This window comes from Carcharhinus amblyrhynchos, chromosome 8 (genome assembly GCF_965287045.1).
Source record: "Carcharhinus amblyrhynchos chromosome 8, sCarAmb.v2.hapA, whole genome shotgun sequence".
In the NCBI taxonomy this organism is placed as follows: Eukaryota; Metazoa; Chordata; class Chondrichthyes; order Carcharhiniformes; family Carcharhinidae; genus Carcharhinus; species Carcharhinus amblyrhynchos.
The window spans coordinates 124620472-124645996 of NC_137331.1; the positions used below are offsets into that span (position 1 = coordinate 124620472).

The following is a 25525-nucleotide window of genomic DNA, read 5'->3' on the forward strand; positions in this document are numbered from 1 at the left end:
TAGAGATTTATGAGATGATGAGGGGGATAGATAGAGTGGACACGCAGAGATTATTTCCTCGGGTGGATGTAGCTGTTACTAGGGGGCATAACTATAAGGTTCATGGTGGGAGATATAGGAGCGATGTCTGAAGTAGATTCTTTACTCAAGAGAGTGGTTGGGGTGTGGAATGCACTGCCTGCTGTGGTAGTGGAGTCGGACACTTAGGAACTTTCAAGCCGTTATTGGATAGGCACATGGAGCACACCAGAATGATAGGGAGTGGGATAGCTTGATTTTGGGTTCGGACACAGCTCGACACAACATCGAGGGTCAAAGGGCCTGTACTGTGCTGTACTGTTCTGTTCTATGTATCTGTTTTGGCCTTAAATATACTCAGAGAATGAGCATTCGCAGCTCTCTAGGGTACAGAATGACACAACTCTGTAAATGAAAAAGTGTAAGGTTCCAGTCTTGAATCAAACATTACATAATGTAGTGACAGGGTGGTATTTGATCCCATGTATGCAAAACACAAAGAAAGGGACTAGGCTGGGTGCCTCAATTTTTAGCCAGCGCAGACAGGGTGGGCAGAGTATCTCCTCCAGTGCTGCCATTTTCTAAATTTTCTAAATATCTGAAAAGGAGAAATATGTAGGGATGTGGGGAGAGGCTGGGTGAGTGGCAGGACATGAAGTGCGGCACAGTGGTCACAGCGCCAGGGACCCAGGTTCAATTCTGGCCTCGGGCCACTGTCTGTGCAGAGTTTGCACATTTTCCCTGTGTCTGCGTGTGTTTCCTCTGGGTGCTCCAGTTTCCTCCCACAGTCTAAAGATGTGTGGGTTAGGTGGATTGGCCAAGTAAATCGCTCCTTAGTGTCAAGTAGGGTTACAGGGATAGGGCCTGGGTGTGATTGTTGTTGGTGCAAACTTGATGGTCTGAATGGCCTCCTGCTGCACTATAAGGTTTCTTTGATAATTGCTCCTTAGGAGAGTCAGCATGGTCACAATGGGACAGATTACCTGTGTAGTAACAATTCTATGATTTAATAACAACAACTACTGTGAAAAAGAGATTACTCCTTGATTCCCCTCTAGGGCAGCACAGTGGCACAGTGGTTAGCACTGCTGCCTCACAGCACCAGGGACCCAGGTTCGATTCCTAGCTTGAGTGACTGTCTACGTGGAGTTTGCACATTCTCCCTGTGTTTGCACAGGTTTCCTCCAGGCGCTCCTGTTTTCTCTCATGGTCCAAAAGATGTGCAAGTTAGGTGGAACGAGCCATATAAATTGTCCCTTAGTGTCAGGGGGACTAGCTAGGGTAAATACATGGGGTTCGGGGATAGGGCCTGAAAGGGATTGTGGTCGGTGTAGACTTGATGGGCCAAATGGCTGCCTTCTGCACTGTATGATTCTATGGTTATTTTGCCAATTGCCTTCAACCTATGCCTTCTGGTTACTGATATTCCAGCCAGTGGAAATAACTTCTCTTTATTAACACTACCAAAACCATTGATGATTTCTATTAAATCTTCCCTTAATCTTCACCATTCACCATTCCAAGGATAACAACATCAGTTTTGCCAGTCTCTGCACATAATTGAAGTCCCAAAGACCATTAGAATAAATCTCCTGTGCCTGGTTGCCTTGAATTTTTCTAAGTGCCCTGCTATAATGTCTTTAATAATAGCTTCTAACAGTTCTCCTGTGACAGATTTTAAGCTAACTGGCCTGTAGCTTTCTGCTTTCCCTCCTTTTTGAAAAAAAGAATTACATCTACTATTTTCTAATCCTGTTGGAATCTTCTCCAAATTTAGGGAATTTCAGAAAATTGAATGATCTCACTGGACATTTAGGACCTGGGAATGAAGTGCATCAGGACCCAGACACTCAGCCTGTAGCTTCAACAATTACTATCTCCCTGGTGACTGTAATATTCTGTAAACCATTTCCTGGTTTACAGCTATTTCTGGCATGTTGCTATAGCGAAGGTGAATGAAAATACCTGATCAATTCATCTGCCATCTCTTCATTTTCCATTATTCATTCCCAGACTCAATTTTTATGAAACTTTTAAAAAATGAATTCATGGAATGTGACATCAACTATGTTTAGCTGTTATTAAGAGCTGAATTTGAAAATAATAGATCTTTTTAGGTTCACTATGTCAATAAGGATTATTCCACATCAATCAAGTTAAAACTACTGATATCAATTCTTAAATATTGAATTATATATCTTAGTTGCAAAATATCTCATATATGCAGAGCTTCTGACAGATAATTAGGGGCAGGTGTGAGCTGTACAAAAAGGATGGGTGGCACTCGAATCCCAGGGGGACCAATATTCTGGCGGGATAGACTTTAAACTAGAATGGTTGGGAGGAGGGAATCGAAATGAAGTGACTGGCAGCGAGGACGTTAGCTCGCAAATAGAGAGGGATTGTCGACAGTGTAAGAGGGAGGATAGGCAGGTGACGGAGAAGGGGGGTGCTCAGACCGAAGGTTTGAGATGTGTCTATTTTAACGCTAGGAGTGTGGTGAACAAAATGGATGAGCTTAGAGCGTGGATCGCTGCTTGGAAATGTGATGTGGTGGCCATTACAGAGACTTGGATGTCTCAGGGACAGGACTGGATACTTCAGGTGCCGGGTTTCAGATGTTTCACAAAGAACAGGGAGGGAGGCAAAAGAAGTGGGAGAGTGGCACTGTTGATCAAAGATAGTGTTACGGCTGTAGAGAAGGTAGATGCCGTGGAGGGATTGTCTACAGAGTCTCTGTGGGTGGAGGTTTGGAGCAGGAAGGGTGTTTTCTGTTTACTGGGTGTTTTCTATAGGCCACCCAATAGTAACAGGGATGTTGAGGAGCAGATAGGGAAACAGATCCTGGAGGGATGTAGTAATATCAGAGTTGTCATGATGGGAGACTTTAATTTCCCAAATATCGATTGGAATATCCCTAGGGTAAGGGATTTGGATGGGGAAGAGTTTATTAGGTGTGCTCAGGAGGGTTTCCTGACACAGTATGTGGATAAGCCTGCAAGAGGAGAGGCTGTACTCGATCTGGTATTGGGTAATGAACCTGGACAGGTGTCAGATCTCTCAGCGGGAGAGCATCTTGGGGATAATGATCGTAACTCTATCTTCTTTACACTAGCATTGGAGAGGGATAGGATCAGGCAAGCTGGGAAAGTGTTTATCTGGAGTAAGAGGAAATATGAAACCATCAGGCAGGAAATTAGAGACATTAATTGGAAGGAGGTATTCTTGGGGAAATATACCGGAGTAAGGTGGCAGATTTTCAAGGAATGTTTGTCTGAAGCACTGCACGACAATGTTCCGATGAGACAGGGAGGTTATGGTAGGTTACAGGAACCGTGGTGCACGGAAGTTGTAATGAATCTAGTCAAAAAGAAAAGCCTACAAAAGGAGCTAGGTAATGTCAGGGATCTAGAGGAGTGTACGGCTTGTAGGAAGGAACTTAAGAAGGAAATTAGGAGAGCCAGAAGGGGTCATGAGAATGCCTTGGCAGGTAAGATTAAGGAAAACCCTAAGGCGTTCTAAAAATATGTGAAGAGTGAAAGGATGAGATGTGAAGGAATAGGACCTATAAAATGTGGTGGTGGGAAAGTTTGTATAGAACTGGTAGAAAAAGCAGAGGTGCTTAAGATCTTGGTGGTTGCGGCAGACTGAAAAGCTTGAGTGTGTGAACATTAAGAAAGAGGATGCATTGGAGCTTTTGAATAGCATCAAGATAGATAAGTCGCCGGGACCGAATAGGATGTACCCCAGGTTACTATGGGGGGCGAGGGAAGAGATCAGAACCTTTCCTGTCATCGATGGAGATGGGAAAGATTCTGAAGTATTGGAGGATTGCGGATGCGGTTCCTATATTCAAGAAAAGGAACAGAGGTAGCCCAGGAAATTATAATCTCAGTGGTTGGTAAATTGATAGAAAAGATCCTAACAGACAGGATTTATGAACATTTAGAGAAGTATGATATGATCAAAAGTAGTCAGCACAGCTTTGTTAAAGGCAGACCGTGTCTTACGAGCCTGGTTGTGTTTTTTGAAAATGTGACTAAACACACTGACGACGGAAGAGTGGTGGATGTGGTTTATATGGACTTCAGCAAGGTGTTCGATAAGGTCCCCCATGCAAGGCTTATTGAGAAAGTGAGGGGGCATGGGATCCAAGGGGACGCTGATTTGTGGATCCAGAACTGGCTTGCCCGCAGAAGGCAAAGAGTGGTTGTAGTTGGGTCTTTTTCTGCATGGAGGTCGGTCACCAGTGGAATGCCTCAGGGATCTGTTCTGGGACCCTTGCTGTTTGTGATTTTTATAAATGACCTGGATGAGGAAGTGGAGGAATGGGTTGGTAAGTTTGCCGATGACATGAAGGTCAGAGGTGTTGTGGATAGTTTGGAGGGATGTCAGAGGTTGCAGCGTGACATAGATAGGATGCAAGACTGGGCAGAGAAGTGGCAGATGGACTTCAACCCAGATAAATGTGTAGTGGTCCATTTTGGCAGGTCAAATGGGATGAAGGAATATAATATTAAAAGGTAAGACTCTTAGTAGTGTGGAAGTTCAGAAGGATCTTGGGGTCCGGGTTCATAGGACTCTCAAATCAGCTTCGCAGGTAGAGGATGTGGTTAAGAAGGTGAATGGTGTACTGGCCTTCATCAATCGAGGAATTGAGGTTAGGAGTCGGGAGATAATGCTGCAGCTGTATAAGACCCTGGTCAGACCCCACTTGGAGTACTGTGCTCAGTTCTGGTCGCCTCATTACAGGAAGGATGTGGAAGCCACTGAAAGGGTGCAGAGGAGATTTACAAGGAGGTTACCTGGATTGGGTGGCATGCCTTATGAGGATAGGTTGAGAGAGCTCAATCTTTTCTCCTTGGCGAGACGAAGGATGAGAGGGGACCTTATAGAGGTGTATAAGATGATGAGAGGTATTGATCGGGTGGATTCTCAGAGGCTTTTCCCCAGGGTTGAAATGGCTGTCACAAGAGAACACAGGTTTAAAGTGCTGGGGAGTAGGTACAGAAGAGATGTCAGTGGTAAGTTTTTCACTCAGAGAGTGGTGGGTGAGTGGAATCGGCTGCCGGCAGTGGTGGTGGAGGCAAATTCGATAGGGTCTTTTAAGAGACTTCTGGATGTGTACATGGGACATAATGGGATTGAGGGTTACAGGTAAGCCTAGTAGGTAGGGATATGATCGGCGCAACTTGTGGGCTGAAGGGCCTGTTTGCGCTGTAGTTTTTCTATGATTCTATGATTCTACAATGTGAATAAGTCCACATCATGGTCAGTCATTTTATCCTAGGTAAGAAAAACACAAATTACTTACCAATGCAACCTTCGGGATTTTCCTCAGCTAGGTTCCAGTAGAGTGATTTACACTGATCGCATTTGGAGCCCTCAACATTTGCCAGGCACTGACAGGAACCCTGTTGAACAGGAACATTAGAGGAAACATAAAAGTTAAAATGTATTTCATGAGCCAGCTTGTTGTCTATTCAGTAATACTTTAAAATAATGAGCAGAGACCTTTTCACATTTTGTCCCCCTATGAGTGACTTACACTTTACTTAACTGGGTCTGTACCCCAGTCTACATTTATTTTAATTGCATACTCACTTCTCTTAAATTTGAATTTACAAGTTTAAAATCTGTGTATAAAGTGGGGGATTGTCAACTGTGGACACATTTCTTGAGGTTTCATCACATGCTACATGACCTGCTGCCACGATCCCACTGTGGGTCCCCTGATTTGTCTATAATTGCAGTCATGGCTTTCCTATGGCCAAATTAATTTATTATTCAACTGGATGATTCTGCACAGTATAGCAATTCTTCTCATGCCAATATTTTTATAACGTATAAACAAAACTTCTCAAAGAAACTGACAATTTTATACATATTTTTTCTTTAGACTATTATTTTCCCAGGTTTAATCTCGCAGCAATGAAGATTACTCATCAATTCCTGGAGACTCCAGGCTAATCCTAGAGAATTGGCAATGCTAGGGCAAGAACATGAATAATGCACTTAATATTTCCCTTTGCAAGCCAACCTTAGAATTGGCCTACAAAATCCTTGTTGTTTCTGGAAGTCATTGCACGGCATTCATAAATGAATATGTGTTAAGTATTTGATACTATATACTTGGTGCCAGATTTTAGCAGATGTGAGAGTAGGGAGGTGGATTCATATCCAGGTCAAGAACCCCACCCTGACCTCAATGTGAACCAGGAAGTCCTTGTAATTTTGACAGACAGTAGGTAATTGGACAGCTGGCCAGTTAATGGCCGCAAGGGTGGAACTGGAGAAGAACTCCTTCATTGGAACATAGATTTAGGAGCACAAGTAGACCATTTAGCCCTTTGAGCCTGCTGTTCCATTCAATCTAACCACGGCTGATCTAGTGGTGGTCACATCTCCACTTCCCTGTATGCATTCCCCCCAGTCTTCAATTCCCTTGTCTTTCAAAAATCTAACTCAACCTTAAATAAATTCAATGACCCAGCCACCATTATTTACTGGCGAAGAGAATTCCACAGATTAACAGCCCTCTGAGAGAAGAAAAATTCTCTTAATCTCTGCCTTAAAAGGAGGCCGCTTATTTTTAAACTATGTCCCGGAGTTTTAGTCTTTCCCAGAAGAGGAAACATTCTCTGGTGATCACCCTCCCAGTCCTCTCAAGACTATTTATGTTTTAATGAGATCACATCTCATTCTTCCAAATTCCAATGAGTATAGGCCCAAATGGTTCAACCTTTCTTCACAAGTTAAGTGCCTCATTCCAGGAATGAATCCAGTAAACCTTCTCTGAACTACTTCAAAAGCATTTTTTTTCAAATAAGGAGACCAGAACTATGCACAGTATTCCAGATGTGGTCTCACCAAGGACCTGTACAGCTGTAGTAAAACATCTCTACTTTTATATTCCATTCCTTTTGCATTAAATTCCAACATTCCATTTTTTTTCCCTAATCACTTATTGTACCTACATTCTAATTTATGTGATTAATGTGCAGAACTTCTAGTTCCCTCTGTACCATCAGGTTCTGCACTCTTTCTCCATTTAAACAGTATACTAATTTTCTAATTTAACGGTTAGTTTAACATCTGTTGTAGGTAAAATGTTAGAATCTGTGATCAAGGAGAAAATAGCGAGGCATCTTGAGGAGAATTGTTTGATAGAGCAGACGCAGCACGGTTTTGTTAAGGGGAAGTCGTGTCTGACAAATTTATTGGAGTTCTATGAGGGTGTGTCTAGGGCGGTGGATAGAGGAGAGCCGGTGGATGTGGTGTTTCTTGATTTTCAGAAAGCGTTTGATAAGGTGCCGCACAAGAGGTTATTACAGAAGGTCAGGGAGCATGGAGTTGGGGGTAGGGTGTTAGCGTGGATAGGGGATTAGCTGTCAAATAGGAGGCAGAGAGTGGGGGTCAATGGGTGCTAATCGGATTGGCGGTTGGTGACTAGTGGAGTGCCCCAGGGGTCGGTGCTGGGGCCTCAGCTATTTACCATTTATATAGATGATCTGGAGGAGGGAACCGAGTGTATGGTGTTGAAATTTGCTGATGACACCAAGATTGGGGGAACGGCAAATTGTGCGGAGGGTGTAGAAAGTCTGCAGAGGGATCTAGATAGGCTGGGCGAATGGGCCAGGAACTGGCAAATGGAATTTAATGTTGGCAAATGTGAAGTTGTCCACTTTGGTAGGAATAATGGTAGGAAGGACTATTAGTTACATGGCGAAAAACTGCAGCATGCAACGGTGCAGAGGGACCTCGGGGTCCTTGTGCATGAGTCGCAAAAACCCAGCTTGCAGGTGCAGCAGGTGGTCAGGAAGGCAAATGGGATGCTGGTCTTCATAGCGAGGGGGATTGAATATAAAAGTAGGGAGGTCTTGCTGCAGCTGTACAGGGCACTGCTGAGGCCGCAGCTGGAGTACTGTGTGCAGTTTTGGGTGCCGTACTTACGCAAGGATATTTTGGCCTTGGAGGGAGTGCAGAGGAGGTTTACTAGGCTGATACCGGAGTTGAGGGGGTTGAACTATGAGGAGAGGCTGAATAAACTAGCCTTGTACTCGTTAGAGTTTAGAAGAATGAGGGGAGATCTCATTGAGACATATAAGATGATGAATGGGATGGATAGGATAGAGGTGGAGAGGCTCTTCCCGCTCAGAAAGGACAGTAGGACTAGAGGGCACAGCCTCAAGATAAAGGGGGGACGGTTTAGAACGGAGTTGAGGAGGAACTTCTTCACTCAAAGGGTGGTGAATCTCTGGAATTCTCTGCCCGTTGAAGTGGTGGAGGCTGCCTCGCTAAACATATTTAAGACGCGGGTTGATAGGTTTTTGATAGGCAAGGGGATTAAGGGTTATGGGGAGAGGGCGGGAATGTGGAACTGAGACACGACAGATCAGCCATGATCTTATTGAATGGCGGGGCAGGCTCGAAGGGCTAGATGGCCTACTCCTGCTCCTATTTCTTATGTTCTTATGTTCTAATCTCCCTGCCAAAGTGAAGAAGTTCACACTTACCCACTTTATACTCTATTGACCAAATTTATGCCCGCTCATTTCACTTGTCTGTATCCCCCTGCAGATCTCTATCTCAGTGATGGGCAATCTTGGGCTGGTGAGTGGCCCTCCTTCATCTCAGTGGGCCACAAATTTGAAATCAGGCTTGTTCACTAACCATGATTCCAAAAATAAAATTAGATACATTTATTTCATAAGATATAGAAAATGCTTAATTTGAAATTTCATCAACTTCAAATGTTAAAAACAAAATAAATACTTACAACTAAGAGCCTAAACACTCTTTTCAGGTGAAGCAGTGCTTGTTTAATCTGGTCTATTGCATTCACTGTTCCCAATACAATCTACTCTACATTGGAGTGACTAAATGCAGACTGGGTGACCGCTTTGCAGTGCACCTTTAATCTGACAGCAAGCAGGACCCAGATCTTCCTGTCAGTTACCATTTGAATACACCATCCTGCTCTCATGTCCACGTGTCTGTCCTGCTGCAATGTTCCAGTGAAGCCCAGCGCAAACTAGAGGAACAGCAACTCATCTTCCAATTAGGCACGTTCCAGCCTTTTGGACTTAACACTAAGTTCAACAAATTCAGACTGAACTCTGCTCCACCTTCACCCCACTATTTATTTCTATCCATTTATTTTAAGTTCTTCCAATGATTCATTTTTCCATCCATTTTTTATCCTACTTCCCATTTTTTTCCCTTACCACTGTGGGGTTACCCCACTTCCCCCACTAACCCCCCCAACCCCCTCTGGGGCTATCTGTTACCTGTTCCAGATTCTCCTTTGTCACCTGTTCACTTTTGTTCTGCCATTCTGATCACTTAATGAGCCAATAACAGAAATATGGAATCCCCATAGTGCAAAGGAGGCCACTCGGCCCATTCAGCTTGCACCAACAACAATCCCACTGAGGTCTTACCCCCGTAACCCTAAATATTTATGCTTCTAGTCCGCCTGACATTGAGTCAATTTAGCATAGCCAATCCACCTAACCCCCCAATCTTTGGACTGTGGGAGGAAACCGAAGCACCCAGAGAAAACCCATGCAAACTCGGGGAGAACATGCAAACTCCACACAGACAGTGACACAAGCTGGGAATCGAACCCAGGTCCCTGGTGCTGTGAGGCAGCAGAGCTAACCAGTATGCCACTCTTCTTACCAATGATTATTTACATTTACATTTTTGTCTTTTTGCTCATGATATCTCTACCAGTTTGTCCCTGGGCTCCACCTATCACTGGTCCTCTATCCAGCCTCTATTGCTTCACACTACTTCCCCTACCCCACCCCCCCATGCCACCTCTCACCCCACCCCGCCAATCCTGGACAGCAATATAAATCTCGTCCTATTTTCAGTTTTCTTCAGCTCTGACAACGTGTCATCCTGACTCAAAGTGTTGGCTCTATTCTCTCTCCACAGATGCTGTCAGAGTTGCTGACATTTTCCAGCATTTTCTATTTCTCTTTTAGAAATACTTATACTTTGGATGCAGATGGAGCGCATGGCTCTCACAGTCAACGTTGTGTGCCAACAGCATGCATCTCACTTCATTTGGCCTCGCTTGACACGTGAATCACTTCAGTCATATAGGTAGAAAAATAACTACGCAGATGGAAATCAGTGGAACGTGACAACCCTGAACATGAGCAACGGTCAACAAATATCTCATGGGCTACACTCAGAACCTAGATGGGCTGCATGTAGCCTCCAGGCTGAGGCTGTCCGCCATTACTCCAGAACATAGAGCATAGAACATTACAGCACAGTACAGCCCTTCGGCCCTCAATGTTGTGCCGAGTTATGTCCAATCCCAAGATCAAGTTATCCCACTCCCTATAATTCTGGTGTGCTCCACGTGCCTATCCAATAACCGCTTGAAGGTTCGAAAAGCGTCCGACTCCACTATCACAACAGGCAGTGCATTCCACACTCCAACCACTCTCTGAGTAAAGAATCTTCCTCGCACATCCCTCCTATATCTCCCACCATGAACCTTATAGTTATACCCCCTAGTAACAGCTACATCCACCTGAGGAAATAATCTCTGCACGTCCACTCTATCAATCCCTCTCATCATCTTATAAACCTCTATTAAGTCACCTCTCATCCTCCTCTGCTCTAAAGAGAAAAACCCCAGCTCCCTCAACCTTTCCTCATAAGACCTACCCTCCAAACCAGGCAGCATCCTGGAAAATCTCCTCTACACTCTCTCCAATGCTTCCATATCCTTCTTATAGTGAGATAACCAGAACTGCACACAATACTCCAAATGTGGTCTCACCAATGTCCGGTATAGTTGCTGCATAACCCCACAGCTATTAAACTCTAACCCCCTGTTAATAAACGCTAATACACTATAAGCCTTCTTCACGGCTCTATCCTCTTGAGTGGCAACCTTCAGAGATCTGTGGATATGAACCCTAAGATCTCTCTGTTCCTCCACATTCCTCAGAACCCTGCCATTGACCCTGTAATCTGCATTCAAGTTTGTCTATCAAAATGAATCACCTCACACTTACCAGGGTTAAACTCCATCTGCCACTTTTTGGCCCAGCTCTGCATCCTATCAATGTCTCTTTGCAGCCTGCAAGAGCCCTCCATCTCATCCACTACTCCACCAATCTTGGTGTCATCAGCAAATTTACTAACCCACCCTTCAACCCCCTCTTCCAAGTCATTGATAAAAATCACAAATAGCAAAGGACCCAGCACTGACCCCTGTGGTACACCGCTGGTAACTGGCCTCCAGTCTGAACATTTTCCCTCCACCACCACCCTCTGTATTCCATGATACAGCCAGTTACTTATCCAATCGGCCAAATTTCCTTCTATCCCACACATCCTTATCTTCTCCATGAGCCTATCATGGAGAACCTTATCAAATGCCTTACTTAAATCCATGTATACGACATCAACTGCTCTACCTTCTTCTACACACTTAGTTACCTGCTCAAAGAATTCAATCAAATTTGTGAGGCAGGACTTACCCCTCACAAAACCATGCTGAATATCCTGGATTAAACTACTTCCTCTTGACAACTTAATTTCCTACCAATCATGGTGTTACTGGCAAATTTACCATATATTTGGTCCCCTCTTCCAAGTCATTGATACAGATTGTAAATAGTTGAAACCCCAGCACCCCAACCATGTGGCACTCCAATAATGATAGCTTTCTAATCCAAAAAAGGCCTATTTATCCCTACTGTCCTTTTCTCATAAACTAAAAAAACCTTTATCCATGCTTAATGGGGCTAAAGGTGGACAAGTCTCCTGGTCCTGATGGAATGCACCCCAGGGTACTAAAAAATATGGTGGGAGAAATAGCAAATGCACTAATGGCAATTTATCAAAATTCGCTGGATTCTGGGGCGGTTACCGCAGATGGGAAAACAGCAAATGTGACGTCACTGTTTAAAAATGGAGGTAGACAAAAGGCAGGTAACTACAGGCTGGTTAGTTTAACTTCTGTAATAGGGAAAATGCTTGAATCTATCATCAAGGAAAAAATAGCGAGACATCTGGATATAAATTGTCCCATTGGTAAGTTGCAGCGTGGGTTCATGAAGGGCAGGTCATGTTTAACTAATTTGGTGGAATTCTGAGAGAACATTACATGTGCAGTGGACAATGGGGAACCTGTGGATGTGTGTATCTGGATTTCCAGAAAGCATTTGACAAGGTGCCGCACCAAAGACTGCCACATAAGATAAAGGTGCACTGTGTTACGGGTAATGTTTTAGCATGGATAGAGGATTGATTAACTAACAGAAAGCAAAGAGTGGGGGTAAATGGGTGTTTTTCTCGTTCGTAATCAGTGACTAGTGATGTGCCTCAGGGATCAGTGTTGGGACTGCAATTGTTTACGATTTACTGAGATGATTTGGAGTTGGGAACCAAATGTAGTGTGTCAAAATCCAGATACACACATCCACAAAATTTGCTGATGACACTAAGACGAGTGGCAGAGCAAAGTGTTCAGAGGATGCTGAAAGTCTACAAAGGGATACAGATAGTCTAAATGAGTGGGCGAGGATCTGGCAGATGGAGTACAATGTTGGTAAATGCGAGGTCATCCATTTTGGCAGGAATAACAGCAAAATGGACTATTTATTTAAATGATAAAATATTGCAGCATGCTGCTGTGCAGAGGGATCTGGGTGTCCTTGTGCAGGAATCTCAAGGAGTTGGTTTGCAGGTGCAGCAGGTAATTAAGAAGGCAAATGGAATTTTATTCTTCATTGCTAAAGGGATGGAGTTTAAAAATAGCGAGGTTATGTTGCAGCTGTATAAAGTGCTGGTGAGGCCACACCCGGAGTACTATGTACAGTTTTGGGCTCCTTAACTTGAGAAAGGATATACTGGCACTGAAAGGGGTGCAGAGGAGCTTCACTAGGTTGATTCCGGAGTTGAGAAGGTTGGCTTTTGAGGTTATAGAAACATATAAGATCATGAAGGGAAGACAAGATAGAAGCAGGGACGTTGTTTCCACTGGCAGGTGAAACTGGAACTAGGGGGCATGGCCTCAAATAAGGGGAAGCAGATTTAGAACTGAGTTGAGGAGGAACTTCTTCACACAAAGGGTTGTGAATCTGTGGAATTCCCAGCTCAGTGAAGCAGTTGAGGCTCCCTCATTGAATGTTTTTAAAGCAAGGATAGGCAAATTTTTGAACAGTAAAGGAATTAAGGATTATGGTGTGTGGGCGGGTAAGTGGAGCTGAGTTTACAAAAAGATAGTTGAGGGACCAGATGACCTACTCCTGCTCCTGGTTCTTATGTTCTTATGTAATCCGTTGCTCTCCACACCATGTGCTCTGAAGTAATCTTTGACTTGGCATGGCAGCACAATGATTGGCACTGCTGCCTCACACCTCCAGGAACCCGAGTTCGATTCCCAGCTTGGATCACTGCCTGTAGAGTTGGTCCATGAGATGGCAAATGGAGTTTAATGCAGAAAAATGTGAAGTGATTCACTTTGGAAGGAGTAACAGGAATACAGAGTACTGGGCTAATGATAAGTTACTTGGAAGTGTGGCTGAGCAGAGAGATCTCGGTGTCCATGTTCATAGATCCCTGAAAGTTGGCATCCAGGTTGATAGGGTTGTTAAAAAGGCAGACGGTGTGTTAGCTTTTACTGGTAGAGGGATTGAGCTTAGGAACCAAGAGGTGATGTTGCAGCTGTACAAAGCTCTGGTGCAGCCGCACTTGGAGCACTGTGTATAGTTCTAGTCGCTGCATTATAGGAAGGATGTGGAAGCATTGGAAAGGGTGCAGAGGAGGTTTACCAGGATGTTGCCTGGTATGGTGGGAAGGTCTTATGAGGAAAGGCTGAGGGACTTGAGGCTGTTTGAGGTTAAGAGGTAACTTAATAGACGCATATAAAGTGATCAGAGGATTAGATAGGATGGACAGTGAGAGTCTTTTTCCTCAGATGGAGATGGCTAGCACGAGGGGACATAGCTTTAAATTGAGGGGTGATAGATGTAGGACAGATGTCAGAGGTAGGTTCTTTACTCAGAGAGGAGTAAGAGCATGGAATGCCCTGCCTGCAACTGTAGTGGATTCGGCAACATTAAGGGCATTTAAATGGTCATTGGATAAACATATGGATGATATTGGAATAGTGTAGATTAGATGGGCTTTAGATTGGTTTCACAGGTTGGCGCAACATCAAGGGCCGAAGGGCCTGTACTGCACTGTAATGTTCTATGTTCTGTGCGGAGTTTGCATGTTTTCCCCACAATTTTAACCAATGCATCTGCTATCTGTGCAGTCTGTTCTTTTAAGATCTTAGAATTCATGTCATCCAGTCCTGGCAACTTGTCAGCCTTTCAGTCTAATAGTTTTCTTTGCACCTTTTCCCTGATGACTATGATTGTTTTTAAGTTTATCTCTACTCCTATTGCCCCTTGATTATCAAGCACCTTTGAGAAGTTTTTGAAGTTTTCCACTGTGAAAACAACATACTTGTTCAATACCTCTGCTATGTCTTTGTTTTCCATTTTCAATTGCCCAGACTCATGTTCCAGGGAACCAACATCAGATTTAGTTAGTATTTTCCTAATTAACTTCTGTAGAAACACTTACAAACTGTTTTTATGCCACTAGCCAGCTTTCTTTCATACGTCTCTCTGCTCTTCCTTGTCTTTTTAGTCAGTCTTTACTGGTTCTTAAAATCTGTCCAAGCCCTTGACCTACTACTAATCCTTGCAGATATATACAGTGTTTCTTTCAATTCGATACAATCCTTAATTTCCTTATTTAGCCAGGGATGATAATGCATCTTTTGAAAAGTTTTTTTTCGCACTGGGATAAATCTTTGCTAAGAGTTATTAAATATATCTTTAAAAGTTTAACACTACAACCCTACTGTCCTGCTCTTCCTGATAAATAGGACATAGGGGCTGGAGTAGACTACTCGCCCTCTCAAGCTTGCTCTGCCATTCAGTCAGCTCATAACTATGTTAATTTCATGCAGAACTGTTATAGACATGTGCTGACACAATAATAGCTACTTAATAGTGAGGGCAGTGACTCCAGACAGTAGTTCAATTCTCTCTGATAGTAAGATTCCAGAGCCTTTATTAGTAATTACTCATGGTGCCCCTTCAGAGCTGGACCATTCACATCCATCCTTTAGACACTCAGATCTTAGAGTATACGTGTCAGACCACTGTTAGATCAAACAATTCCTTACAGTTATGGCATCTTGGCAAGAGGCAAGTACAGGAGGCAGTGGCGTAATGGTACTGTCACTGGATTAATAATCCAGAGACCAAGGATAATGCTCTGGGGATCTGGATTTGAATCCAACAATGGCAGGTGCTAAAATTTGAATTGAATAAAAAAAACCTGGAATTAAGAGTCTAATGATGACCATGAAACCATTATTGATTGTCATGAAAACCCACCTGGTTCACTAATGTCATTTAGAGGAGGAAATTTGCCATCCTTACCTGGTTTGGCCTACATGTGACTCCAGGTACACAGCAAAATGGTTGACTCTTAAATGCCCTCTCGAGGGCAATTAGCAATAGGCATTAATTGCTGACCCAGCCAGCAATGTCCACATCCCTTATTGTGACACCTCCATATTCAACTAGACCACCTCTTGGAGGTCCTCCTTCCCAATCCTCTCCCACATCCTGCTCCTTTACTTCCTCAGATTGAGTTCAATCCTTCTGTTCTAGCTGCATCTTTGAGGTGCATTTCCCATTGGAAGGCCGTATTGTGAAGTACCCATCAGACCATTGACCATTTGGAACCTCTTGCAGGTGGGCTATGGACCGGCTGGTCCATACAGCATCCATACATGATGGACTGCATAATCAGGGTTCTGATAAGCAAATGGCTCTCATTATAACATTATTGTGCCTCTGTGTTGTTCTTGGAGGAGGTGAGAATCCACCTTCACAAAGAATAGCCCTATTCCCACTGGGGGGTTGGACTGAATAGCTGAGGCATGTTAGGCTGGCAGAAAATGAACAGCTATCTGGAAAATGTGCACACATATGAAGGAAGTTCTTTCTGAGGTTGCAGACCAGCAGGAGAGGGAGTGGTTGGTCTTTCATGTTAATAAATCTTTGTGGTCTGTTTCTGAGCATCTTGATGGCAACAGGTGAAGTGAATAATCGTGAGTCGGAAGAAACAGCAATAGCAATGAAACCCAACGCCCTCTGAGTTTGAAATGCTTCAGTGCTCCATTAGTTGTGAATCAGATGTGTTGCTCAACCTTGATGAAGAGGGCATCTGTCACCAGATGCACTGATGTGCAGCTGCCTGTGAGATGCTGCTGATAAATTGGAACATAGGAGCAGGAGTGGATCATTCAGTGGATTAACACTCAATTATGATGTGAAGATGCTGGCATTGGATTGGGGTGGGCACAGAAAGAAGTCTCACAACACCACAGAATCATAGAGTCATAGAGGTTTACAGCATGGAAACTGGCCCTTCAGCCCAACTTGTCCATGCCGTCCTCTTTTTTAAAACTCCTAAGCTAATCCCAATTGCATTTGGCCCAAATCCCTTTACACCCATCTTACCCATGTAACTAACAAAATTGTACCTGTCTCTACTACTACCGCTGGCAGCTTGTTCCAGACACTCACCACCCTCTGTGTGAAAAAGTTGCCCCTCTGGACACTTTTGTATCTCTCCCCTTTCACCTTAAACCTATGCCCTCTAGTTTTAAACTCCCCTACCTTTGAGAAAAGATATTGACTATCTAGCTGATCTATTATTATTTTACAGATCTCTATAAGATCACCCCTTAGCCTCCTATGCTCCAGAGAAAAAAGTCCAGTCTATCCAGCTTCTCCTTATAACTCAAACCATCAAGACCTGGTAGCATCTTAGTAAATCTTTTCTGCACTCTTTCTAGTTTAATAATATCCTTTCTATAATAGGGTGACAGAAGAGTACACAGCATTCCAAGTGTAGCATTAACAATGTCCTGCACAACTTCAACAAGGCGTATTCAATGTTCTGACTGATGAAACCAAGCATGCTGAATGCCTTCTTCACCACTCTGTCCACCTGTGACTCCACTTTCAAGGAGCTATGAACATGTATCCCTAGAGACCTTGTCTGTAGCTCTCCCCAATACCCTACCATTAACTGAGTAAGTCTTGCCCTGATTCAATCTAACAAAATGCATCACCTTGCATTTATCTAAATTAAACTCCATCTGCCATTCATCAGCCCACTGGCCCAATTGATCAAGATCCTTTTGCAATCAGAGATAACTTTCTTCACTGTCCACTGTGCCACCAATCTTGGTGTCATCTGCAAACTTACTAATCATGCCTCCTATATTCTCATCCAATTCATTGATATAAATGAAAATAACAGTGGACCCAGCACTGATCCCTGAGGCACACCACTAGTCACAGGCCTCCAGTTGGAAAAACAGCTGTCTACAACCACCCTCTGGCTTCTATCAAGAAGCCAATATTGTATCCATTTAGATACCTCAGCCTGGATCCCATGAGATTTAACCTTATGCAACAATCTACCATGTGGTACCTTGTCAAAGGCCTTGCTTAAGTCCATGTAGACAACATCAACTGTACTGCCCTCATCTGTCTTCTTGGTTACCCCTTCAAAAATCTCAATCAAATTTCTGAGACATGATATTCCGCTCACAAAGCCATGCTGACTGTCCCTAATCAGTCCTTGCATCTCTAAATGCCTGTAGATCCTGTCTCTGGTTAAAGTCCAACATGTTTGTTTGGAATCAGAGCTTTTGGAGCAAATAAATCTGTTGGACTTTAACCTGGTGTTGTGAGACTTCTACTGTGTCAACATTCAATTAGATCATGGCTGACCATATACCTCAATGCCATTTTCCTGCGTTGTCCCCGCTTCCCTGATATCACTGAATGGATTCGGTGATGAAAAAATTGAAGGCTAAAATTCTCTGCTACTGGAGGGTGTGATGACCTGGCGTGTAAAGTTTGAGCACCTCACTGATGAGGGAACAACATCTTTGACTATCTGCCTGGAACATGTAGCCTCCATCAGCACCGGCTCTCAGTCATGTCCAGGCAGCCTCATCTTCACCTGTAGATCCTATGTTCAGATCGGTGTCTCTTTCTTCTTCATGCCGTTTACCCTTGTCCTCTACCCTTCTTATGGCTGGTGTCCTGCTCTTTCAGTACATTCTGCTCTCCTCACCTACACTGGCCTTGATTTTTGAGGGAATAGTACCCACTTCCTGCTGCACCCTTCCTAGTGCCCAGATAACGTCCAGGCAGCCTTGTCTTTCACTCCAATGCCCAACTGTTGCCAGGAAAGTAATGACCCCCCTGAACTGACAACGTTCTTAATGTTAATGTTCTTAATGTAATGTTCTTAATGATTCTTCCTGCTTAGAAAGGATAGCAGGACTAGAGGACACAGCCTCAAGATAAGGGGGGGGGCAGTTTAGATCAGAGTTGAGCCGGAACTTCTTCACTGAAAGGGTGGTGAATCTCTGGGATTCTCTGCCCGTTGAAGTGGTGGAGGTTACCTCGCTAAATATATGTAAGTCACGGGTAGATAGGTTTTTGACAGACAGGGGAATTAAGGGTTATGGGGAGAAAGCGGGAAAGTGGAACTGATCCACTTCAGATCAGCCATGATCTTATTGAATGGCGGGGCAGGCTCGAAGGGCTAGGTGGCCTACTCCTGCTCCTATTTCTTATGTTCTTATGTTAACCTATAATGGGCTGCTGTAGCTGCTCCTTCAAAGGAGTAACCCGTTCAGCTCTGATCAACCTTTATCATAGAATCAGAGAGTCCCTACAGTCCAGAGGAAATTACTCAGTCTATTGAGTTTTCACTGACTCTCTGACAGAGTATCTTACCCATGCCCTCTCTTCCACCCCATCCCCGTAACCCCACACATTTTCTGTGGCTAATCCATCTAATTTACAGATCTTGGGACTTTAAGAGGCAACATAGCTTGTCCAATCCAGCTAACCTGCACATCTTTGGACTGTGGGAGGAAACCGGAGCAACCGGAGGATGTCATGTAATTAGGATCAGAGAGACCTGGTTCCAGGGTGACCAAGGATGGAAACTCAGTTTCCAGGTGTATTCAATATTCAGGAAAGATAGATAAAAAGTAAAGGGGATTGAGGTAGCGTCGCTGGTTATAGAGGAGATTAACGCAATAGTAAGGAAGGACATTAGCCTAGACGATGTGGAATCTGTATGTGTGGAGCTGCAGAACAACGAAAGACAAAAAACATTACTGGGAGTTGTGTACAGGCCACCAAACAGTAGTAGTGAAATTGGGGTTGGCATCAAGCAGGAAATTAGTGATGTGTGCAGTAAGGGTACAGCAATTATTATGGGTAACTTCAATCTGCACATTGATTGGGCTCACCAAACTGGTAGCAATGCGATGGAGGAGGATTTCCTGGAATGTATAAGGGATGGTTTTCTCGGCCAAAGTGTTGAGGAACCAATTAGAGACAGGCCATCTTAGACTGGGTATTACGTAATGAAAGAGGATTAATTAACAACCTTATGATGTGAGATCTTTTTGGGGAAGAGTGATCATAATATGAAATAATTCTTCATTAAGGGGGACAGTGACACAGTTAAGTCTGAGACTATGGTCCTGAGCTTGAGGAAAGCCAGTTTTGATGGTATGAGATGTGCATTGGCTAGAATAAACTGGCAAAGGATACTTGAGAGATTGACGGTGGATAGGCAGTGGCAGACATTTAAAGAACACATGGATGAACTTTAACAACTGTAATCCCTGTCTGGCATAAGAGTAAAACGGGGAAGGTGGTTCATTCATGGCTAACAATGGAAATCAGGGATCATGTCAAAGCCAAAAAGGAGGCAGATAAAGTGACCAGAGAAAGCAGCAAACCTGACGACTGAGAGAAATTTAAAATCCAGCAGAGGAGGACAAAGGGTTTAATTCAGAAGAGGAAAATAGAGTACGAGAATAAGCTTGCAGAAAACATAAAAGCTGACTGCAAAAGCTTCTATAGGTATGTGAAGTGAAGATTTGGTGAAGACAAATATTACAGTTACAGTTAGAATCAGGTGAATTCATAATGGGCAACAAAGAGATGGGACCAGCTGAACAAAAACTTTAGATCTGTCTTTACTAAGAAGACACAAATAATCTTCCAGATTGAGGGTCCAGCATGAAGGAGGAACTGAAGGAAATCCTTATTAGTCAGGAAATTGCATTGGGAAAATTGCTGGGATTAAAACCCAATAATTCCGCAGGACCTGATGCTCTCCATCGCAGAGTACGCCAGAAATAGTGATTGATTTGGTAATCATTTTCCAGCATTCTATAAACTCTGGAAGAGTTCCAACAGATTGGAGGAAAGCTAATTTAACCACACTTTTTAAGAAAGAAGGGAGAGAGAAAACGGGGAATTATAAACCAGTTAGCCTGACATCGGTGGTGGGGAGAATGCTGGAGTCAATTATTAAGGATTTAATAATTATTAAGGATTTAATAACTGAACATTTGGTGACACGATTGGTCCAAGTCAGCATGGACTCACTAGAGGGAAATCACGCTTGACAAATCTTCTGGAATTTTTTGAGGATGTGACAGTAGAGTGGACAAGGGTGAACCAGTGGATGTTGTGTATCTGGACTTTCAAAAGGCTTTTAACAAAGTCCCACATAAGACATAAGTGAGCAAAATTAAAGCTCATGGTATTGGGGTTAATGTATTGACATGGATAGAGAACTGGTTGGATGACAGGAAGCAGAGAGTGGGAATAAACAGGTCCTTTTCAGAGTGGTAGCAGTGACTAGTGCAGTGCTGCAGGGTTCAGTGCTGAGACCCCAGCTATTCACAATGTACATCAATGGTTTGGATGAAGGAATTGAATGCAATATTTCCAAATTTGCAGACGATAGTAAGCTGGGTGGCAGTGTGAGGAGGATGCTAAGAGGCTGCAGGGTGACTTGGACAGGCTGGTTGAGTGGGCAAATACTTGGCAAATGCAACATAACATGGATGGATGTGAGGTTTTTGGTGGCAAAAACAGGAAGGAAAATTATTATCTGAATGGTGGCAGTTTAGGAAAAGGGGAAGTGTAACATGACCTGGGTGTCATGGTGGAACAGTCGCTGAAGGTTGGCATGCAGGTACAGCAGGCGATGAGGAAAGCTAGTGGCATGCTGGCCTTCATAGCAACAGGAGCTGAGCTTAGGAGTAAAGCTGTAGTATACAGAGCCTTGGTGAGCCCGCACCTTGAGTTTTGTGTGCAGTTTTGGTCTCCTAGGCTGGGGAAGGACATTCTTGCTATTGAGGGAGTCCAACAAAGGTTCGCCAGACTGATTCCTGGAATGGCAGGACTGACATATGAAGAGAGACTGGATCGACTGGGCTTGTACTCACTGGAATTTAGAAGAATGAGAGGGGATCTCATTGAAACATATAAAATCCTGATGGGACTGGACAAGCGGGAAGAATGTTCCCAATGTTCGGGGAGTCCAGAACTAGGGTCACAGTCTAAGAATAAGGGATAAGCCAATCAGGACTATGGGGAATGAGATGGGGAAGAACTTTGCTGGGGGCACTCTGGGTGGAATTTTATTGGCACGCCCGCCCAAGGTTCATATGATCCCACCTGAGGCCAACGGAGAATGCCATTCGCTGAGCCTCACCTGCCCCTGGAATCGGGGCAAACATGCTGGTAAACTATGTCTCTCTGTGTAGAATTCAGACTCTTGGCTGCAGAGGGGTAGGCAGGGGAGGAGAGCTGGAGGAATGAAGGATTTGGATTTCACTACTCTTTCATTCAAATTGAACATCCTATCTTGCCAATAGAGGCATTCCACTTGTCATAGGATTATCCCTGCATAGGATTGTAATAATATTCACTAGTTATCTGTCAAATGTGGAGCAGCACTGAATTGCAGCACCACCAGACTGTCTGTGAGTGTGTGTGAGTGTGTGTAGATGTCAGGAACTCGGAACAGCAACGTAGGGAAAGGAGCACTGGTGAACAGGAAGCCAAGCTTGGAGATGTTTGAACCACACCAGCCATAACCAGCTTCCACTAACATTGTTATATAATCATTGCTTTAGATAGTTTTGGACTCAGAAAGAAAAGTTGATGAGAGGAGCAACTCTCTGTTGGGCATCTTGCATGAGAGCTAGAATGATTCTATATATGGCACAGTGGCTAGCACTGCTGCCTCACAGGCCAAGGACGTGGGTTTGATTCCCAGTTTGGGTCACTGTCTGTGCGAAGTCTGCACATTCTCCATGTGTTTGTGTGGGTTTCCTCTGGGCGCTTCAGTTTCTTCCAACAGTCCAAAAGATGTGCGGGATAAGTTGATTGGCCATGCTAAATTGCCCCTTAGTGTCAGGGGACTAGTTAGGGTAAATGCATGGGGTTATGGGGATAAGGCCTGGGCGGGATTGTTGTCGGTGCAAGCTCAATGGGCTGAACGGACTCCTTCTGTACTGTAGGATTCTATGTCTGCCTTTAGCTAGTCTGAGACAGACAGCTGCTGAAAGCTTGCTGTCTCTGCAAAAATTGTAGTAATTAAAAAGATGGGCTTTTAATGACCTCAATTGACCTTAATACAAATGCAGGCAAGTTCTCAGGTTTACCATCTCCTACCCTCACAAGTGGTGATGTCATTGCCAATTTTTTTAATTACCTGGCTCCATTCAGACCCGATCCCAGCAGTGTAAATCTGGTCCCTGGACAGTGCCGGTGAGTGTTGCAGTCACAAGGGGGTAAGAGGTGAGATTCTCCAGCCTCCAAGCCGTGTATTTCCTGCCAATAGGAGATTCCCTGGTCCTGCCTGTCAATGGGAATTCCTACAGACTTCACCTGATGCAGGTGGGAAACCTGTGAGCGGGAGGTGCATTGCCGGCAGGACTGGAGAATTCCAGCCATTTTAACATAACTTGCAAACATAAGTATTTGTGATAACACAAAGTTATGTGCACAAGTTTGCTGGTGATTTTATAAGCTTCACTTGAAAACACATTTGTGTTAATCATTACTAGTTTGGTCTCGTGCAGTTGGATCAGGGCCAAGGCAGAAACCTGGGACATGAAAGATCATTGGGAGCCATAACCATTGGCAATGGTCCATTAACTCCCAGCATGGGGCAGATCTCTGCAGCAATCTAACTTGGATCTGTACCTAAAGTACATTTCAGTCCCATGTACTTTAACTTCAAAAACACAGCAAATACTTACAGACTGAGGTGAAGGAGAGTGATTTGCTGTCCCAGCTGAATGGCAGTCAGTAACTGAAAAAAATACCATAAATTAGGATCAGAAATGTTCAATAACATTAAATATCTCATAACACATGGTAACTAATGTGTAGTACCTCTTACATTGGAGCCAGACTGACATCTAGCTTGGTTGTGTAGTGATGATTACATTTTTGATGCAACAGGAGAACGATAGAATCATATGGGACAGAATAGGGACATTTAGCCCCTCAAGCCTAATCTATCATTGCTCCTGTTTGATCTGTATCTTTAATCCAATCACCCAACCTTGGTTGTTGTGACACTTAATCGCTTTAGCAACAAAAATCTATGAATCTCAGTTTTGACATTTTCAATTGATCCCCACTTCAACAGATTTTTGGGAAAGAGATTTCCAGATTTCCACTACCCCTTGTGCAAAGAACTGTTTCCTGGCATCATTCCCTAAACAGCCTTGCTCAATCTTTAAGATTACTCCCCTTTGTTCCAGACTCTCCCCACCAGAGGAAATAGTTTCTCTCTACCTATCCTACCAATTCCTTAAATCATCTTAAACTGTTCAATTAGATCACCAATTCATTTCTAACACACAGGGAACATAACAAGGAAAATGTTTCATGTTTTTGTCAGTGAAAGCCCAATGACATCCACTGCTGCCTCACAGTACCAAGGGCCTGAATTCAATTCCTGGCTTGGGTCACTGTCTGTGTGGAGTTTGCACATTCTCCCCGTGTCTGCGTGGGTTTCCTCCGGGTGTTCCAGTTTCCTCCCACAGTCCAAAAGACGTGCTGGTTAGGTGCATTGGCCATGTTAAATTCTGCCTCAGTGTACCCGAACAGGCACTGGAGTGTGGTGACTAGGGGATTGTCACAGTAACTTCATTGCAGCGTTAATATAAGCCTACTTGTGACATCCATAGATAAATTAAAAACCTAATGGGTGGAATTTTCCCACCTTGCCTGCCATGGGAATCATAGTGAATGGGACACGGACCATGCAAAGGTCCATTGACCTTGGATGGGATTTTCCAGTCTTGGAATGAGCGTGGCCGGAAAATCCCACCCAAGACTTTTGAACACTGGAAAAAAAGTAACAAAATGGAACTTTTTTTTACACTGTAAGTATTTGTGATCTGGAATGCATTGTCAGGCAGGGTATTGGAAATAGATTCAATGGGAACATTTAAAAGGGGATTGAGTAAATACTTGTGGGAATACACCATGGCCATTAGGACAAATTGCACTTATACAGCGCCTTTAAGAACATAAGAACATAAGAAATAGGAGTAGGAGTAGGCCATCTAGACCTTCGAGCCTGGCCCGCCATTCAATAAGATCATGGCTAATCTGAATTGGATCAGTTCCACTTTCCTGCTTTCTCCCCATAACCCTTAATTCCCTTGTCTGTCAAAAACCTATCTACCCGTGACTTAAATATATTCAGCGAGGTAGCCTCCACCACTTCAACGGGCAGAGAATTCCAGAGATTCACCACCCTTTGAGTGAAGAAATTCCTCCTCAACTCTGATTTAAACTGCCCCCCCCCTTTTTTTGAGGCTGTGCCCTCTAGTCCTGCTATCCTTTCTAAGCGGGAAGAATCTCTCTACCGCTACCCTATCCATCCCCTTCATTATCTTATACGTCTCTATAAGATCCCCCTCTCAGCCTTCTAAACGCCAACAAGTACAGACCCAGTCTATTTAGTCTCTCTTCATAGGCTAACCCCCTCATCTCCGGTATCAGCCTAGTGAACCTTCTCTGCACTCCCTCCAAGGCTTTAACATAATAAAATATCAGAATACACTTCATTAGAGAATTATAAAAAAAAATTGACACCAAGACATATTTGGAGATATTAGGGTAGGTGACCAAAAGCTTGGTCAAAGAGGCAGGTTTTAAGAAGTTTGCCAAATGTGGAGAGAGAGAGGAAAGGCGGAGTGTTTGGGAAGGTAATTCTGGAGTTTATGGTTCCTGAAGGTTACAGACACAGCTGTCAATGGTAGACCAACTGAAATTGAAATTGAATAAAATGAAAATAGTAAACAAATCCCGCAGATGGTGTGATTGCAGCAAATATGAAGTGAATATTTTGTCACTTAATTCCTTTTATAATGATGAATATGTGGTAAAATGAAATTAAGATTAGAAACACAAGTTATGTGGGAATATGGAAGAAGCATCTGTGGAATATAATTAGTCAGCATTGAATATTCTTACTGCCTGATGGATTAATAGCAGTTGCCATGGAAGGGTTTCACAGAAAT

The 25525-nt window shown here is 43.7% G+C and overlaps 1 protein-coding gene across 1 annotated transcript in view; it reads right to left on the reverse strand.

Moving 5' to 3' along the window:
* Positions 1-25525, reverse strand: part of lama3 (laminin, alpha 3) — a 462187-nt gene that overhangs the window by 276633 nt on the left and 160029 nt on the right. Inside the window, exons 16-17 of the mRNA XM_080194758.1 lie at positions 23243-23295; positions 5333-5432 (exon numbers count right to left, since the gene is read on the reverse strand). Coding sequence (XP_080050884.1) covers positions 5333-5432; positions 23243-23295 — 153 coding nt within the window. The remainder of the gene's footprint in view (positions 1-5332; positions 5433-23242; positions 23296-25525) is intronic.